This window comes from Malaya genurostris, chromosome 2 (assembly GCF_030247185.1).
Source record: "Malaya genurostris strain Urasoe2022 chromosome 2, Malgen_1.1, whole genome shotgun sequence".
NCBI classification, from domain to species: Eukaryota; Metazoa; Arthropoda; class Insecta; order Diptera; family Culicidae; genus Malaya; species Malaya genurostris.
Window position 1 is genome coordinate 126301208 of NC_080571.1, and position 20365 is coordinate 126321572.

General features: G+C 35.1%; 1 protein-coding gene across 2 annotated transcripts in view; it reads left to right on the forward strand.

The window, feature by feature from the left end:
• LOC131428684 (apical junction molecule) overlaps positions 1 to 20365 on the forward strand; it is a 69538-nt gene that overhangs the window by 35351 nt on the left and 13822 nt on the right. For both annotated transcript variants that reach the window (XM_058592729.1, XM_058592728.1), the window contains 2 exons: positions 10285 to 10548; positions 10763 to 10989. In XM_058592729.1, the coding sequence (XP_058448712.1) occupies positions 10354 to 10548; positions 10763 to 10989 (422 nt within the window). In that variant the 5' untranslated portion in view covers positions 10285 to 10353. The remainder of the gene's footprint in view (positions 1 to 10284; positions 10549 to 10762; positions 10990 to 20365) is intronic.

Below are 20365 nucleotides of genomic sequence, written 5' to 3' on the forward strand. Positions count from 1 at the left end.
CCGAACGAAAAACGGAGTGAAATTAGACACGATACCGTTTCTTAAGATCATCTCATCTTCGTGTTGCGTGTTTGGATTGAACATAGCAAATGCGCTCGAATTGAAACGATTTCCGCACTATGAACGGTCTATACAGGAAGGTGATTTGGGATGCTATACCTTCCAAGAGCACAGAGTTTCAACGTGATTCAAACGATATTTTAGACGAACAAAGTGCAACAGCAACATGTCAATCAACACTATTTGCAGTAAATTCCAGAAAATTATTACCTAACATGCATTCCTCGAGTTCAATCATTACGGCTAAAAGTTGTCGGATTGGTATAAAACAAAGAAAAACATTCCAACTCATGCGAAATCGTTTGTTTCCTTTACATGTTTGTTAAGATTTGCATCTTTAGACAGACATGATTAGCATACTTTTTGATTCCTGACGCTCAGATCCGGGGTGATACATTTGACATTTAGAAAAGGGGTTGAACATCTAGTTTCCTGCATCAATTATATTTGGAAATTTGACGTCAATTATTTTATTCATGAATAGTAATCTATGTGCAAACCTTATTCATAGTCGTTGATCGACGGGTCCCAACATTTCCAACTTGCTTCTATCAGTTTCTTTGTTGACGGTACAAGACCCCACTTGCTCACTGATTTTTAAACTTTTGTATTAGACACTGAACGATATTATACACGCAGAAACATGGAGATTGTTTAAAATAACAAAACATTCAGTAGATTATGAAATTTGATTAATGTTAATTTTAGGTTATAATATGAATGTTTCAAACAAATTTCAACCCTTCAACATCAACAACAATCTCTGTTTAATCAAAATTTTGGTTTAGCTAAACGGAAAAAATATTTGATTCAGATGATCTTATTGTTGCAATAAATTACCTATTTATTGCATGTCAATCAAAGCTGAGTTGATTAAATTGGCATTATCTATGTTGATTCAGTTCTCCTTTACCTTTATGTCAAGAAAGATTTGATTCACTTTATCTATGATCTTATTTGTGTAATGATACAACAAATATTTCTTGGGGCTTTTCAACATTCCAAGCATAACTGTTGATAAATAATAACATTAGAAACTGTATAACATAACATAACACGTTTTCTTTACAAAAACTCTTTGATGCAGGATGTCTCTATCTTGACCGGACTGAAAGTGCACCGAATCATTGGATACTATAAAAACGTAATTTGTCAGGGTTTGATTGTGATATGCAAATATTTGAAATTTTATAAATGTGAGCAATTAGAATTGCTTACAAATATATAAACCTAAGAAAAATATATTAAAAGCCCCTAATTATTTTGAAAGAAATCAGTTTACTCTTAAAAATAAAACAAAAAGTATGATTTTCTCGAACAAAAGCGTAAGTTGAAATACTAATCATTTTAAGTTAATGTGTTATTTATTTCAATTGCCATGTTTATAGATTCTAAGCACTACAAATATAACCTCATTATCTCAAGTTAGTTAATTTCAAACTGATTCTGCAAGTTAAATTTACTATGAAATTGTTTGGCAACAAATTGACAGGAACACACAAGTAAAGTATTTGGAAAATTTGGATTAGTACAGCAGATATTGCTTTTGAATCTACGAAACTAGATATTTAATTTTTCTCAATGGATTAGTTTTTTCAATAAATATTTTGACAAAAATAACAAAATATTTATTGAAAAAACTAAGCCATTGAGAAAAATTAAATATCTAGTTTCGTAGATTCAAAAGCAATATCTGCTATACTAATCCAAATTTTCTTTTGTCTATATTTCAATCAAGTAAATCGTTGCGTGAAATCCCAATTTAGTTACTTTTACAATATTTTTTTCTGCGTGTAACAAAACAAACGACACTTCAATGTTTCAAACCATAGCGTTTTCGCAGTGCCTGGATCACCGTGATTGTCGGATTGAGCAACGTTTGGCACTACAAAATTGAAATTTGCCTCTAGGGTTGTCGAATTCCTTTGCGAACATGAATATAAATTTCATTGGCAGACAGTTTGCCCTAGGCGGTAAAATCTTATGAAGAGTGAAAACGAGCAGACTTCGTTTGGTAACCGGTCATCTGCAAACGATTTTCACCTTGATGGCCTGCGACGGCATACACAGGTACACTTACCTGCTGTGAGTGTAGAAATACTTCACTGTAATCAATGAGCTCTTGTGAATGGCTTTGGTAAAAAAATAACAACTGTGATGTGAAAATGATAGGGTCGCGCTAAAACATTCCGGAGTAGTTGTGTTGTGCATCACATGCTAATAGCAGGGTTTGATAATGAGATTTAAATGACAGTGGCTCGGGTTGAGTGGTGAATTATTACAATTACCGTCATTATTTATTTGCTGGCTTACACCACACGTGTGTCGCCATCGCAATGTCATGTTCAGGGCTATTTTTAAAATTATGTCTATGGTGATGCTGATGATCCTTCATTATTCACGTAATTTTTCGAAGAAAGTTCAACCAAAGATAAATAATAAAGACATGTATGTGCTTTTAAATATTTTTGAAAAATGTGGTTCGTTCTCGGTACCTTCTGAAATGACCGCACTCACCGCTTGGTGGAGCGCGAGATTAATTGCATTGTTATCATTTCAACCACAGTGTGCCATAAAATCTCAATATATACAAATGAGCTACCGAATCGAAAGGGTTCTCACGGTTTGACATTAGCATTATGAATGTATGATGGGAACTCAGCAGTGCAACCAATTTATCACCATTGGTGCCAGTTTCACGGAGGACCGTAGATGTGCGCCAAAAAAAGATCGTGACTGTCATGTCTGGAAATTCGTTTGTGTTCAACTGCCTCGAAATCTGAAATTATTAGAGACACACTACTGAAATTAAAAATTGTTTTTAAGGAAATCAAAACATTATTATAATTACTACGAATATGATGAGTATAAACCATGGAATTAATGCTTCTGTATGCTTCTTTTAATTATTTTGTTGCAATATGTAAAGCAAATCGGACATAAAATGTAACCGATTGGATAATCCTTGAATATAATGAAATTCGCGATAGGTAAACTTGACTTAAGCTACGCCCCTAATTGATACTAACAATACCCTTAGGAACTAGCCCTTAAAAAACTGATTATCGTTTCTTGTTTTCTCGTAATTATGATCATCAATTGAAACGTTAACGTTTCAAATTATTTTATTTTACATCTTATTATTTATTACTTCTAATGATTAGATTGAAAGAAATAATAATAACAACATATCTTTCATGAAAATTTTCATGATATCAATCATTTTGCTTATGAAATTTCATGAGAAGGCATGGTTCATGATTTCATGATTTTTTAATCATGGTACCGGTAATAAATTTTTATCCGTGTATCTAAATAAAATCATCTCAACTTCGGCGCAGTAGAATCATGATGCATGCTTTGAAAGTTAAGATTTTCGATGAATAAGTTGAGGTATACCATTCGTTGCGTTGTAGTTTGTATCAGTTCTTCAGTTAGGTAAAGTCAATGAATCACTCAATCGCATCAATCAATTCTAGAATCAATTTATTAGAATATTCTCAACAAATTATCAGGTGGATTTTTAAAAACTGCAATTTTTTCGAACGGGTAAATGTTCTTCTAAAACGTACTGTTTTCAACCATTTATGCACGGTTTCAGTCAGGGTCGTCGAGAGAAAATTCAAATTGAAAAGTTTCTTAAAAATATATGGGCATGGAAATATTATCGAATTAAGAGATTTTTAAAACCATCAACTTAATAAAATAATTCACATACCAAATGTGCTATTATTTTTAATTATTTTGTCGTTCTCTATTGTGAGCTAATAACATTGCTGAAAAACCCGACTTTCGATCGGAGTCTCGGAGACTCCTAGTATTATACACCATTCCATTTAGCTCGACGAGATCGGAAAATGTCTGTGTGTGTTTGCGTGTGCGCACCTTTTGAAGATTTATTCTATACGCTCAATTTTCTCGGAGGCTCATTCGAAAGCTACAATTGTATTGTGGACCAAGTTCGAAGATCAAATGGCTGACACTTCCGGTTCCGGAGATATGATCGTGGAAGTGATGTAAACGACAAACCTTCGTCTTTCCTATGCGTTCAATTTTCTCGAAGGTGGCTTTACCGATTTGAACAAACTTAGACTCGTTTGAAAGCTACTATTAAATTGTGAATCGATTTGAATTAAATATGCTATAGTGAGTAGCTCGGCTTGGCAGAATCCCTCCATTTCTTGTTTTTCATAATTAAAAATATTCAATAATCCAAATTTGTGTACCGTTGCGATTGGTCTTCAAATTTTGCTGGGTCCGTCATACTAAAACATGTACAAAGACATGCTCAGTCAAAGCCGAAGAGAGAAAACGTGCTTGACGGGTCCCACCGGCCGAATGGGGAACCTAACTCCGATACAACTGAATAAATTGCCACCTAACTTAGTACAAGTAATTCTTGCTGTTCATAGCTAGCTATAAGGATATTTAGGGGAAGTGTAGTAAGCGTTTACTAACAGTGGAACTTTGAGGTAAAATGTTTCGAATTTTGCGAAAATCAACATTTTCCGAAAGGCACAAATATTTAGTACAATTAAGAGATGGTCATAAGGATATTTATACATGTGAAAAGATAGCAAGTTTATCTAATAAAGAAGCTCTTAGTCAAATTGTTTGAATGTTTAGGAATAATTCAATAACAACTCAATGCATTATCATCAAACTTGGTCCAGGTAATTTTTGCTCTTCAGAGGATGTCATAAGTTTCTTTGCAAGTTTGTTGCTAATGACTGTAGAAAGGGATGTTTAAAGTAAAATTTATCTTATTGGTTAAAAAACAAGGAGGGACTCAGATTAGGAGAAGGAAGTCTTGAAATTTAATTTTCATGTCCCAGTTTTCGTAAAACAAGAGAGGGACAAGAATTTTTTCAAGGTGATCATAAGTGCAATCATGGAGGGGGAAACGGGGAGTTCAATTTAAAATGTATACGACGAGAAACGATAATTATTGACTAATACAGATACTACAGTCACATCAAAGGAGAAATAATGCAATCAATATGTGTTTTTTTATGTAAATAGAGAAAACTTTCGACCCAAGCTGATGGAAATAAATTTACGACAACATTTGTTCATTCTATGGTACGAATATATTTATGATGATACACATACTTTCGTTATGATATAATTATTATCAGATGGAAAATCTTGAGCGATTACATGGAATTTATTGTGTTATGATAATTTTTATAACAAGGTGGAAGTAGCACGGGAGTCTGAGATATTGTTAATTCAAGTACGTTACAAGCACATATATTTTTTGGATCTATAGAGAGAGAAGTGTTTTAAATGTTCCTAACAAGAGTAATCAAATATAAAACTGACCCTATCTGATAAGAATCCATGAAAATTATGATTATTGTGAGATCTGAGATGGCACACTGGCCGTGTGCAATCTGAATGTACGGAGTATTGCTCGAACGGGTTAACGTCTAAGTTTGTTTGTGTTTCACTCCTTTTTTGTGGCCTTGTCTTCATGAAATATTTTCGAGCAACGCCGGGTAATTCAGCTAGTATTAAATAAGAGGCAAATGAATCTTTACGTCTACTTAGCGATTCAAGTTGAACCGTTAGATGGCGTTAGCAGCTTGAAGCTAATAAAATCATTTTTGTAGTTATCACTATCAGAGATTTGTATTTTTATTACACCCTACATTGTTCATATTAATGTAAATAACAGGAACAATCAATGAGTTCATTATTATATTATCCATTGGGTCAAAAATAATGGTATTTGAATGTAGACTATTAGTTATTTTCTCGATGTGTGCGAAATTGTATCCGGTTCGATTCCCCAGAAACTTTGTCAGGTTAATTGGTTCAAAAAATGACTAAACTAAGTTAAACTTGCACTCTGATACGAAGGTGGGAGTAAATCTGTTATACAACTCAGGCTAAACGCACCAACCCGATCAAACTTTCTGTTGCGTTAAACCTAGGTTCTAATTTGGATTCAAGTAAACGTTTCAACATTATTTAGACTGGAAACTGAATTAGTTTAGGTTTCAAGTAAAAATGACATAAGAGATGTAATGTGTTGGCTTTGGACCCACTACATGTTCTATACCATATTCTGCCTAATGGCGTGTGAGTCCTACATGGTTCGAATATAGGCACAGGAGAACGACAGTTTTTCAATTACTATATGAATTAAAATCTATTGGGTATTACGCAATTGGAATCACATAAACGAACGATACTCCAAGACGTTTTTGGGTTTGGCTTGGTTTTAATAATCAATCCGTTTACTCACTGCTGTAGCACCGAATGCAGCACCAACTAATGCATTCCATTCCATGATTTTTTTCTGCACGCGTGTGATGTTTTTGTCGTCTTTGGTGCTGCGGTCTTTGCTGTGGTCGCATTCCAGTATCGACCACTTTCCTAGTCAAACGAGTGGCCTATTGCTTACCTATCACTATAAGCGTGTGTAGGCTTGTGTTCTTTCGTTGTTTACATTAAATGGCACGTCTTCGATATTATGAAAGTTGAGCGTTAAATTGAAAATTTGTGCAAATGTGTTTCTGGGTTTCGCAATAATTGTTACAGCATTCTGCGTGTTAAGCAAGAGTTTGAAGCAAGTTGTGGAGATTATTAATAGTATTTCATAAGTGAGACTGTCGAAGATCATTTAAAGCATTGATTATAATTGTTTCAAAAATACAATTTGTATTAATTTTTCTGAAACCATTTTATGTTTCGAATAATGCTTCTGTGGTTTTGCCGCGCTAGAACTCGAAACTCAACGAACTTAAAGACTATCACCTATGCGTCGAGTGGATTTTTTTTTGTTACAATTGTCCAAACAGCTGTACTGTTTTGCGCTTTGAGTACAATATACAGTACATTTTATTATGTGTCCGTTGGGAAACTGAACATTTTTCCTGCGGCAGGTTTTGTAGATAAACTAGATTTTCTCATCATACAATAGCCGGGCAGCTCTTGAGAAACAAATTCAATGATATACTTTACAATTGAATAATGACTTCAACTTGCTGGTCTTTAATAAGCCACAGACTATCAATGACCTTCGTTTTTTAAATCATGCAAGGGTTCTTTGTTTGAATGCCTTCGGACAGGTGTTTTCTTGCTGTGTGGTGTGTACAGACAAATTGTGAAAAACATAAAGTAACGTCTTCTGAACTATCTTGAAAAAATCTTTTCAATTCCGAAATTAGAATTCATTGATTCACTATTCACGTCCTCGTCTATGGGTTTGGCGTTGCTTGTTGTTATGCGAAGCATCGTTTTGGAGTGAAATTTTTTAGTCGTTGGATTTGTAGTTAACTGAATCCAGACCCTGTTAGCTTCGAGCGAAGTCAATCTTCAGTTCAGCAACGCCATCGCACGGCATCACATTCAACATATCATGTCAATTGTATGGGTGCGCAACCCTGCTATTTTGGCGCGCACGAATTTGACATTTTTCTCCCCTACTTCTATGTATAAGATTCGATGCGGGCTCGCCTGGGGGCGACATGCTCGCAAAAAAGGATGTTGCCAATGATTTGTTCGGGAAATGTGAGAGCTGGATATCTTGTTAATATGATGTCTTTGCTGAATCCTAGCTTTGAGTAGACCGGGCAATCGAGGCGGTATGCAAGAGGCCGCCGCTTCCGACGGCGGGTCGACGACCAACTCAGCCGGCGTTATACAGTTATACAGAAGGCATAATAACACGAAAAAAAACTGTTTTAATCCACCTAGTGGTGTAATGATGCCTTTCCCATGTACATATAATATTGTGGTATTCCATTCAAAATTTATCTCTTCGATTTTTGAAACAAACCAAGAGATTGTTTGTGCATTAACTAGTATAACATACAGAATAAAACAATGCTTTGATTGCGTGAGTCATTCACATTTTCACAAACCAAAGTCGGTTCGTGTGGCCACCAACTAACATGACACACAAACTCTTCTAGTACGCACTCTAAATTACGATTTAAATGTTTGTTGTATCCGAAAATATTTTAAGTGACGGTGTACAATATTGAACACACTTTACCCTAAACCTCCGGAACCGGAAGTCGGATCCGCATGAAATTCAGGAATTCCGTATGGGACCACGACCTTTCATTTGAATCTAAGTTTGTGGAAATCGGTCAAACCATCGCTGAGAAAAGTGAGTGAGATCTATTTTGGTATATATGAGTACTATTTCCGGTACTTCCGGAACCGGATACCGGGAACCAGGATAGCCGGAATCGGTTTGTTTAGTTGCCTACTTATAATGACTTTCGATTTGTGTGGTTTTGAGACCAGTTTAGAAAATTTTTTACGTTTTTGTTTCGCCGGTTTAAGTGACGGTGTACAATATTGAACACACTTTACCCTATAGTTCCGGAACCGCAAGTCGGATCCGGGTGAAATTCAGGAATTCTGTATGAGACCACGAGACCTTTCATTTGAATCCAAGTTTGTCAAAATCGGTTCAGCCATCACGGAGAAAACCTAGTGAGATTATTTGACACATACACACACACATACACACACACAGACATTGCTCAGCTCGATGAACTGAGTCGAATGGTATATGACACATGGCCCTCCGGGCCAATTTTCGCTAGTCGGTTTTCCAAGTGATTGTATAACCTTTCTATATGAGAAAGGCAATAATATAATGTATTCGTAATAACCCTTTCGGCGAAATGTCCCTTTCGGTGAAATGTCCCTTTCGGCGAAATGACCCTTTCGGTGAAATGACTTTCAGCGAAATGATCTATTCGGCGAAACGACTCTTGGCCAAATGACTTTCGGCGAAGTGACCCGTTCCAGTTGCAGATGATGTTTTCAATGATGAGGATTGATTTAAGCAAGCGTAACAGAAGTTTCATTGTCATAGGTGTAGATGATTGTTTCTTTCATGGCTTACTATATGAAACAATTTTCTAGCTATACTGACATGTGGCCGGCTGATTGTCGTAGGTGAGATTTTACTGGGTACTGATTGTGTAGGTGAGATTTTACTGGGTACATTGTGTACAGAGTGAGAGTTAAACAAGATGGACTTGGTTTTCTGAAACGCACGTGCAATAAATTTACACCATTCAGAAAATTATTTCTATCCTTTTTGTTCGATTTCCGAATATTTCCATACAGCGACATGATTATTCGAAAGGTTTGTTCGGAGGCTTTCATAGAAAAATCATGCACACCTCGAAGACCGAGGTGCATTTTCTCCTTAAGCAACACTTGGAATTATTGTACAGAAACTGTGAAACGAGCCCGTTCGGAGGCAACAACGACGATATTTTTTGTACTATCGCCGGCGCCTTTTATTTGGCTTACTAATTTCGATTGTTCACAAACAATTTGTTCTTTGCTTCTTCCTTGCGGTTTTTATCACTAACTCGGACGACATATTAAGGCTTTTTTTTAACAGAAATGTTAAAATATACACAAAAAGTCATTTCTGAAAATCAATCTGTATTTTCCAATAAGATTAAAAAAATATTGTCGAACACTCTTGTTCTACAATGTATTTTAATCTTATTTCATACGCTAATTTGCACTAATCAAATCTTGTTTTCTCATGTAATTAGGTTATAAGGTTCCAATCATTAATCCTATGTTTTTACTGTTTCGATCGTAGTTATTAGCTACTCAATTGGCTTGCAATTTTGCAAACTTTTTCGTGGGAATTTTACAAGTGATTTCATGGTTTCAGTATTCATAATCTGCCCTAATTACATACTAGATGTATCATCAAGTATCATCTATTATAAATGATAATCTATAAATGGTGTTGTATGTTTCGTTAAATTAACTGTTTCATCATTGTCTAATAGATTCGGCGGGTATCCAATTAAAGAATAGATAATTCCATTATCAATATTATGTAAGCGAACATCATTTGAGAAGGTGCAATGAAGGAAAAGCAAAATGATTCTTGGTATAATGCGCACAGGAACGAACGGCGTCAATATCATTGGCATCGATTACAGAATTGGTGTGAAATTACGGCACATGATACGAAAACAAACTTACCAAATTGAAAACCACTACTCTTGCAAGCCAAATAGGAGTGTGAAGAAAACGAGAAACACAATCTGGCGGGGGTATGAAAGATGACATGAGAACTCGATTATTTCGGAACAGTGCGATCACCTGTTTTTTCTTTGAGATCGAACCGATCGACAAATGCACGATAATGCCAATTATCGCCTTTGGAGGTGCAGCTTTAAACAATAGTTTTTTTTCTTCTCTATATAACTTTTGCAGGCAATGCGATTGTCGATGCTGATGCACTAGATTTTCCGGCCATCAGTGGTCTATGTGTGCGCACGAACTATGGCACTCCGATTGCGTAAGGATGTCCAAAAGGCATCCTACTACGTGTGGTTTCTCGGAGCACAGGAAGCGAAAGGACTCCGTGGTTCACGAGTTCTTCTACCGGTAATTCCCCGTTTAATCGAAAAGTCGAAGGAACACGAACCGCTTAAAATTACGCTACAGATATCTCACAAGGGCTTGAAGATTATACAGGTAAAAATATAATTTTTTCAATTTGATAGCATATATGTTGAGTTCCTTGAATTACGTGTAACAACGAAAAGAAGATACGAGAGCGGACTAAACCTAGTACTTTAATATGCAATCTCACGACAATCGAAATGATAGAAAATAAATTTCATAAGTTACTCCAATATTTTTTTGTATTTTGATCCTTTGATCCTTACAAACAAACTTGTCATTTCAGGGTTCGGCAAAGCATTTCATTCCTCACGGTGCTATAACTTGTTCTGTCCAGACAGAAGATATTGTAGCGTGTATCCTGTTGTTATACAACCCGGCTACCAAATGTCCTCTTCACGTACATGCATATCGGTGTGATTCGGAGACGACCGCTCAGGCGCTGAATGACCAGCTTCAGATTCTAATTAATCGACCAGACAACCAAAAACGATTCGCTGAACTAGAAACTAGGTAAGTTATACGACACACGCCGATTTTTGGTTAAGTTTCATCTATACATCTTCTCTGGTTCCATACATACACTGCCCTGCAAAAGTTTGGACTCGCTTGAGAAAATCGTTTAGTTTTCTTTTCGTTACTTTATTCATCATTCTACGTCTTTATGTACTTACGTACATTAAATGGCAACACATTTAAGAATGAGATTTGAATGATTTCTTTGAAATATTATTTATTTATTCTACGAGAAAATATCACAAATAGTGTATATGTTTGAACTAATTTAATAGATGGTATTCTCAAATCCGTTACAACTGTCTGAGGATGATGATTCAAGTGCTGAATAAACAAACAGATTTTTCTAAGTGAGTCCAAACTTTTACAGGGCAGTGCAAATCCAACCTAACTGAATCGTGTTACGAAATCAGTTTATTATGTGAGCTTTAAAAATGTTCAAGTAGCTTAATAGCTTCGACGACATTCGCACGCTCAACGCGATCTCATTTTAGGAACACGATCACAGCAATCTTTTTTGTGGTCTTTACATGAGACAATATGTTTTGTTAAGATTTTGCCAGTGCTATTGTAAGTGTGGTTGAAAATAACAGTGTCCATTCAAATGGGTTTGATGTTTTGATGAAGGTGAGAAAATACTGAATCGCTTTTAGTTTGATCACAGATAACAGATATACAAGCTCGCATATGAACTTTGAAATGAGCAGCCTAACGAGTACTTGCAGATGTCTTCGCGATCGACACTATTTTTGGTACTGCATTCTTATCACTCAATTTTTTTGCATACTTTTCAAGGCGAACATTATAGTAGGTGGCAGTTTTGAGTCCCGATTTTCAATATGCAGCAAATTATAAATTTACATGAATTTTTGAAAAATTTCGTTTGAGCCTGTATATTTGTGGCTATTCCGATAATCGATCTCAATCGTTTGTAGTGATTGGTCCGCGCCCCTTATCACCATTTTTGTTTTATATGTGGCGGTAGGACAGTAATGGTATCTTCAAATATGTTATATACCATCACTCAAACGAATCTCAGACAAAGAAAAAAGACATGAAAGTAATTTCTCCTACACGGAAAGACCGAAATCAGCATTTTGGCGAAAAAATTAGTTGATTTTCTGATTTTAGTTAGTTATTTTTTGAGACAACTAAAAAAATCTTACTTTTGCTAATTTAGATTTTTTATTTCTGATTCCCTTAATAATAATAATAAAATATTTATTGAAATGGCTATTTTTTAGTTGAATTCACCACTTCAACGTGCTGTCATTTCATAGCTAAGGCACACTTTATTTCCATTCAACTAATTTTTTAGTTGAATTAGAGAATTAAAACGTTGTTTTCAACCAACATAAATGGCTGAATTGGCTACTGCAATTTGCAGCTATGTGGCGCACTGTCACCGAAAAAAACGTTAACACCGTAATGACTACTAGCCACTAGATGGCACACTACTACCGAAAAATATTTCAGTCGCGGTAGTCTTTTCTATATTGGCAGGTATAAATACGATGTTGTATTGGAGAAAAAGACATAAGCGAAACATAAACTTCTTTTCGAAAATTTTTCTTCTAAATCGCTGCTTTTTTCATTCGACTTCGCGAAATCGACTCTCTCACTGAAAACTTTGAGCACTCTGAAAACAAAAACCGTATACAAGTAATACATCGGACGGCGTAGCCCGGAAGGTTGGAAGATACAAAAAACATCATTTGACATATACAATTAGAGTGCAACATTCGAAACTCACTTCACTGTTCCGCGCAAAAATATTATTTCGCACAATCGCTTCAAATGCGCACAAATTCTGAATAAATACACTTTCCACTAAGAGTTTACGTCATTTTCACAAACCGAATCAGAAATTTATTTATGGATATATCGTAACAGATACGAAAAACATCAAAACAATTTGCAAGCAGTTTCAACAAGACTGTCCTTTTTAGCTTTTTTAATGGATGGTTTTGCTCTGACACATCTCATGGGTTTTTGGCTAATAAACTTGTTAATTAAACCAATTTCATTTTTGTTCTTTGTGTTCTTTGTGCTGTCCTTCAGTAATGATGGTGATAGATAAATAAAAACAAATTTTCTGATTTTATTAACAAATTAGTTGTCAATGAGAATTTCGTGTTGGATTGAAATATTGCTGGGTTTTGTCCAGGATATTCGCCAACTAAACAAATTCTCTAAAAGTAAGAGTTTTTTCCAGCAAAGTAAATTCTCAATTTTAACTAATTTCATAGTTATTTTGGAAATTTTGTTGTTAAAATCAACTAATTCAAAAACAATTGGATAATTAAATAACAAACCCCTCAATGCAATAGATACAATTACTACGTTTTCAAGTTTGTCGACATCATAATATCATCATAACTGGCAGGTTGCGAAGCTTTTATCCCAAAGGTGGTATTTTAACATAAATGTGATTTTTTTTTATGAATCAGGTTGTTTATAAAACCACCATCGTCTGCCAAAAACATTTTCGTCAATTTCCTGGTAATAACCGATATAAGATAATTTTAGGTTTCGTTCGATTTGCGAAACAGGATTTTATTTTAATTCACAGGGAATTTATAAGAATATACTTACAGTCCACAATCTCTACGACGACATGTCATAAAGATACACACTTCAGTCTTATGTTCAAAGCGTTTGATATCGATAGCTTAGTTGATCGCCCGTGAGTTTCCCGTTATTGATCAGAAATCTGTTAAAATTGCATGTTGAACCAAACGAATGATACTTGGGATCATGCTCAACGTGAAACCTAAACTGACTTAGAGCATGAAATAATCAATTACGTAGATGGCCACGCCCATGCAGGTCAATGTAGGATGGGAAGGAATGTTATTCCAACACTTGTTGCTTCATGTGACCAAGGAATTCTCTGCTTAACCAAAAGTTTCACAGGAAAAACTATCAGATAATACTATCTAATTATTATAAAACGGGAAATAATGAAAGAAAAAAATATTTTTGCCACACGTGATGCATGTGAAAGGCAGATAATTGCTCGGTTTCTAGTTGCCGATTCGGGTAAGTTTAAATTATTCCACTGAATACCGGTTTCGCAAAAGAATACCCTTTTCTTTGACAGACTATTTAATATTGTTGCACAAAAATGTCAAAGGTTTGACCTGTAAAACATCACAGACATGCACTGAGTGGCGCAAATATCAGGGTTCTACATCAGTTCATCGCAATAATAGCATAACATGATCTATTTATATCTATAATTCACACAATTATTCAATTATTTCGATTTATCCGAACTTTCAACACACCGACTTGAAAGTGAAAGTATTTTGCTTCTTCCAGTTCTTCGCTTGAATGCATCGAAGAGCGGCTATGAGATCTACACTCGAAACCATTCGTGGCTAGGAATGAAATCTTATCCCGTCGGAGTTAATTACCAGCGAGAAAAAAACATAATTACACTAATAATATATTCGTTGATTCACTGTATACTTTGACCGAGTGTGTGATGAAACTTGTCTCCGGGCGGTATGGGATGGATCTAGATACCAAAAACAACAATCAAAATTGTCTTTGAACATTTTCTGTACTGGGAACTTTTCACCAGTATGTTGTTTCTTCCATTTAAGCTAAACCGGAAAATCATCTCAGAATATCCGAATGGCAATAAAGTCAAATACTTGTATCAGGGCAATATTGTTACAGTATTTAACATAATTGCGTTATAAAACAAATTTAATTCGGGTTTTAGATCCTTAAGTATAATATAATGTGAAATAGATTAGCATTTGATTTGCAATACCTATCTATTATTCACACTTCTTTAAAGACTGATATAGAAATTTTTCTAAAGTATTTGAAATGTTTGATCTTTGAAGCACGGGACGATTAGAATCAGTCACACAGTTGATATGATGCAAATTTATTAAATAATCTTAGGAATTATCATTGGAACCGCATTGTGCCTAATGATTGTTAAAAAACGTGCTTAATTCACCTTTTTTTTTCAATCCGCATGTGTTTTTTGCATGAATATTCTTCGGTGTTTCAGTATTCATGACGTTGTTCTAATGTCCGTCGTTTTAAGTGGCAATTTGAGATTTTAATCACTCATTACTCTGTAATGTCAAAACTGCAAATCGTATCGAATTTCAATCTAAACGTGTGACAATCGATTGAACATTCCATAAGATGTCGAAGTAAGTTCCACTTTAGAGTTTTTCATCATTATTCACGGTACTTCCAGAGCCGGTATTCAGGAACTAGCATAACCCAAAATGATTCGTATGGCCATATGACGAATAAATTGAAATATTTTTGAGTCCAACTTTAAAGCTTTTCGGGATTGTCATCTTCTATATCGCTTTGAGTTTTAAAAATTCATCATCCTACAATTCCAGAATCGGAAGTCAGAATTGGATAAAATTTGATTTATTTTAAATTGAACTTTTGTTTCTGAAATTCGATTTGGCTTTTTTTTTAGAAAACGATTGAGCTTTGAGAAACGATTCGATACTGGAAGCGGAACTCGAAATTCGGTGTAGCCGAAGTCAGACAAATTCACCTGAGTAGCTGTATAGTTTACATTTGTTTTAAAATGTTTGAAAATCAATGTAGACATCTTTGAGGAATCATAGTGAGAATAAATTTTTTGGGTGCTAATACAACCAAAAATGAAATAAGTTTATATGGTTATCGACTATCCAAATCTGCTAACCCGATAAACCTGATTAATTTATGTGAAATAGACATTTTTATACTAATCACCGTGTATCTCCGAAACCGGACGTTGAATCTAACTGAAAAACAAGATGTTTTATAGAATCTTAAAACTTTTCATTTGAATCTTAGAAGATTCTTAGATTTCATTTGAATCTTAGATCGGTTCAGCCATCTACGAGAAACATTAGTTACACAGTTTTAATTTCGTTTCACATATCATCCTGTAGTTCCGGAACCAGAGGTCGGAACCAAAAATAATTCAGGAAACTTGTTTGAGAGTATACGACTTTTCATATGAATCTGAGTTTGTAGAAAACGGTTGAGTCATCTCCGAAAAAATTAAGTGCAATTATTTGTCACACACGCATTTGCTGATCTCGACGAACTGATTCGAATGGTATATGGATGTTATGTTCTTCCAGCATTTATTGCTGTAAGTAGTTTAAGTCAATATAATTATGGAATTGCTTCAACTCGACAATTCTGCCAGATGATGGTTAACATATGCCATATTCGAACGATTATGTTGCCAAAAACGAACCGTGCTAAAATCGGTCCGAGGCAAAATATCATGTTGTACACAGTCTTTTGGGTACTTAAAAACAAATGTATGTAACAGTTTAAAAAATCGTGTTTTATGTTGCTCCCAAGCATTTCTTTGCCAGACAGCGCTCAAAACTTCTACTGCTGGAATAGGGGAAAAAGTCGCTTACACAAAAATGTCGATATCTCCGTTAAAAATGGACGGATTTTAACAATCTATGGCTTGTTGGATAGGTATTACCGTGCGGAATCTAAGTCTGAAAATATATTCTGTTTTCAAGGTCAATTGTGACAGATGCTGTCAAAAAACTGAAAATTTTAACATAAAACTTCGTATAACTCAAAAAGTAAACATCCGATTTAAAAACTATTCAATAGCGTTCAGGGCGACGAGGAGACCTTTCATTTGCGACTAGTTTGATCAAAATCGGTCCAGCCATCTCTGAGATCTCGACCTCTTAGTTGACAACACACATACAGATAAACACACATACACACACACACACGGACATTTGCTTAGTTCGTCCGTCCATTTTTAACGGAGATATCGAAATTTTTGTGTAAACGACTTTTCCCCCTATTCCAGCAGTAGAAGTTTTGAGCGCTGTATGACAAAGAAATGCTTGGGAGCAACGGAAAACACGATTTTTTATACTGTTACATACAATCGTTTCTAAGTACCAAAAAGACTGTGTACAGCATCTTTTTCATGACATTTAGCCTCGGACCGATTTTAGCAAGGCTCGTTTTTGGCAACATAATCGTTCGAATATGACATATATAAACCAGATGATGGCAGTTTTAAATTATATTGTTTTAAACTACTTACAGCAATAAATGCTGGAAGAACATAACATCCATATACCATTCGAATCAGTTCGTCGAGATCAGCAAATGCGTGTGTGACAAATAATTTCACTCAATTTTCTCGGAAAATTTCTTTTCTTCAAATTCAGATTCATACGAAAAGTCGTATGCTCCCAAACAAAGTTCCTGAATTATGTTTGGTTCCGACCTCTGGTTCCGGAACTACAGGATGATATGTGAAACGAAATCAAAATTGTGTAACTCATTCTTCTCGTAGATGGCTGAACCGATCTAAGATTCAAATGAAATCTAAGAATCATCTAAGATTCAAATGAAAAGTTTCAAGATTCTATAAAACATCTTGCTCTTCAGTCAGATCCAACTTCCGGTTTCGGGGATAAAGGGTGATTGGTATAAAATTGTCTATTCCACATAAATTAATCAGATTTATCGGGTTAGCAGATTTGGATAGTAACAAAATAAACTTATTTCAGTTTTAGCGGTATTCAGTTTTCGATGCGAATCCAATTCGCACTACTATTTCTCAAAGATGTCTACACTGATTGTCAAACATTTTGAAACAAATGTAAACTATATAGCTTCTGAGGTGGATTTAACTGACTTCGGCTACACCGATTTTAAAATTCCGGTTCCAGTATAAAATCGTTTCTCAAAGCTCAATCGTTTTCTCAAAAAAAGCCTAATCAAATTTCAGAAACAAAAATTCAAATTAAAATAAACTTATATACAAAAATTAATTAATTTTATCCCATTATGACTTCCGGTTCTCGAATTCATGATGATGAATTTTTAAAATTCAAACCGATATAGAAGATGACAATCCCGAAAAGCTTCAAAGTTAGACTCAAAACTGTTGTAATTTATTCGTCGTATGGCCATACGAATCGGTTTGGGTTATTCTGGTTCCTGAATACCGGCCCTGGAAGAACCTTAAATTACCGTAAACTCTAAAGTGGAACTTACATATCATGGCATGTTTAATCGGTTATCACACTTCTAGATTCAAATTCGATACGATTTGAGTTTCGACGTTCGTCGTATGGCCATACGAATCGGTTTGGGTTATACTGGTTCCTGAATACCGGCCCTGGAAGAACCTTAAATTACCGTAAACTCTAAAGTGGAACTTACATATCATGGCATGTTTAATCGGTTATCACACTTCTAGATTCAAATTCGATACGATTTGAGTTTCGACAGTAATGAGTGATTAAAATCTCAAATTGTCGCTTAAAACGACGGTCATTAAAATAATGTCACGAAAACTTAAACACCGAAGAATATTCATGCAAAAAACACATGCGGATTGATAAAAAAGGTATCATCTCACTGCTAGGTGGATTAAACACGTTTTTTTTGCCAAAATTCGTTTTTATTATTCAACATAATTGCCATCAGAGGCGATACAGCGATTATAGCGATCTTCCAACTCTTCGATACCATTTTTGTAGTACGATTTGTCCTTTGCCTCAAAATAGGCCTCAGTTTCAGCGATTACCTCCTCATTGCTTCTAAATTTTTTACCAGCGAGCATTCTCTTGAGGTCTGAGAACAGGAAAAAGTCACTGGGGGCCAAATATGGAGAATACGGTGGATGAGGGAGCAATTCGAAGCCCAATTCGTTCAATTTCACACTGCTCAGAATCATCAATTCGTTGTTGTTTTTGATCGATTGTGAGCTCACGCGGCACCCATTTTGCACAAAGCTTTCTCATATCCAAATATTCGTGAATAATATGTCCAACACGTTCCTTTGATATCTTTAGGGTGTCAGCTATCTCGATCAACTTCACTTTACGGTCATTGAAAATCATTTTGTGGATTTTTTCACGTTTTCATCGGTAACAGCCTCTTTTGGACGTCCACTACGTTCATCGTCTTCGGTGCTCATATGACCAGTACGAAATTTTGCAAACCACTTACGAATTGTTGCTTCGCCCGGTGCAGAGTCTGGATAACACTCATCAGCTTTGCGTTTTTTTCATCAAAAAGTAGTGTTTCATCAACACACGAAATTCCTTTTTTTTCATTTTTTTCACAATAACAAAAGTAGCTTGACTCAAAATGCAATATCTCACAAACTAATAATCAGACAGCTGTCAAATTTATACACGTATCTTTTGGTATGGATTTAATTCTAGTGGCGCCCTCTCATAGAAACGATACGAACTTTTCAGCCGATCTGTTATATGACATTCGGCCCTTCGGGCCTCGGAAAATTTTTCTAAAGTTTGAGCGAATTCTATACCTATTTTTTATATTTATAAAAAAAAGGTAAAAATCTAAGAACTTCAAATAGGATACTGCTGAAGTGTAATTGGTTACTAACAACGATTAATAATGAGACAAGTAGGTATTGTAACAATGAATGTGTTCAAGATCAGGCCCGTACCCAGGATTTCGTTTCGGGAGGGGCCCACAAATAAAAAATAAATCATCTGTCAATAAACAAGACTGTATGTTTCAAAAAACGCTCAGCTTTGCGTTAAAAGTACATCGAAAAATCAAGAATTGTAAAGTAACTTTTCATTCAATTGCTTACTCCAAATATGTGCATGAAAATTAATGTAAATTCACAAAATATTTTTATTTGTGTTGCTCTTGTTAGTTTAAGGCATTAATCATTTACTGTGCTATTCCAATATCGGAAATAGTAGTCAAAATTTCTGAAATCAAACTTTACTAAATTGCTTATATTTTACTAGTAGTAAGAATGCCAGGGCCCCTTGTACACCGAACCACCCCCCCCCCCCCCCCACCCTTTGGTAACGTGTCTGTTCAAGACTGTTATGTGATTGATTTAGATTAGCTGAGATTTTCTGTGAATTCGTTGCTTAAATAATGATAAAAATTATATAAGCAGTATTAATTTTAGAAGTGTCAAGTGGAACTAGCATTTTGAATGGAACCAAAAAGATCAAAACGAACTATTGGAATCCTTCTGTGAGAAATTGTAGGACATTTAGCATATTAAAGAATTTTGTATTGAATAGTATCACTATGCAGAGTTCTGAACGGCCCAACGACGAACAATTTCTGTACAGCAAAAAAATATACAATTTACTGATGACGCAGATCCACTAATTACTCAATTCATAAGAATGCCATTCGTACAATGACTGAATTTTACAAGGAATTGTTTTTTTTTTGTAAGTCCGACTATACCACACCGGAGGAATCTAAACCCAGAAGCTGTGTAAATAACAGGCAATAGCTCGCAAATGGAACTTGCATCCAATACCCAGAGATAATTTGATTTAGAAAATACTTTGATTGATGAATTGCATGAAATGCAATT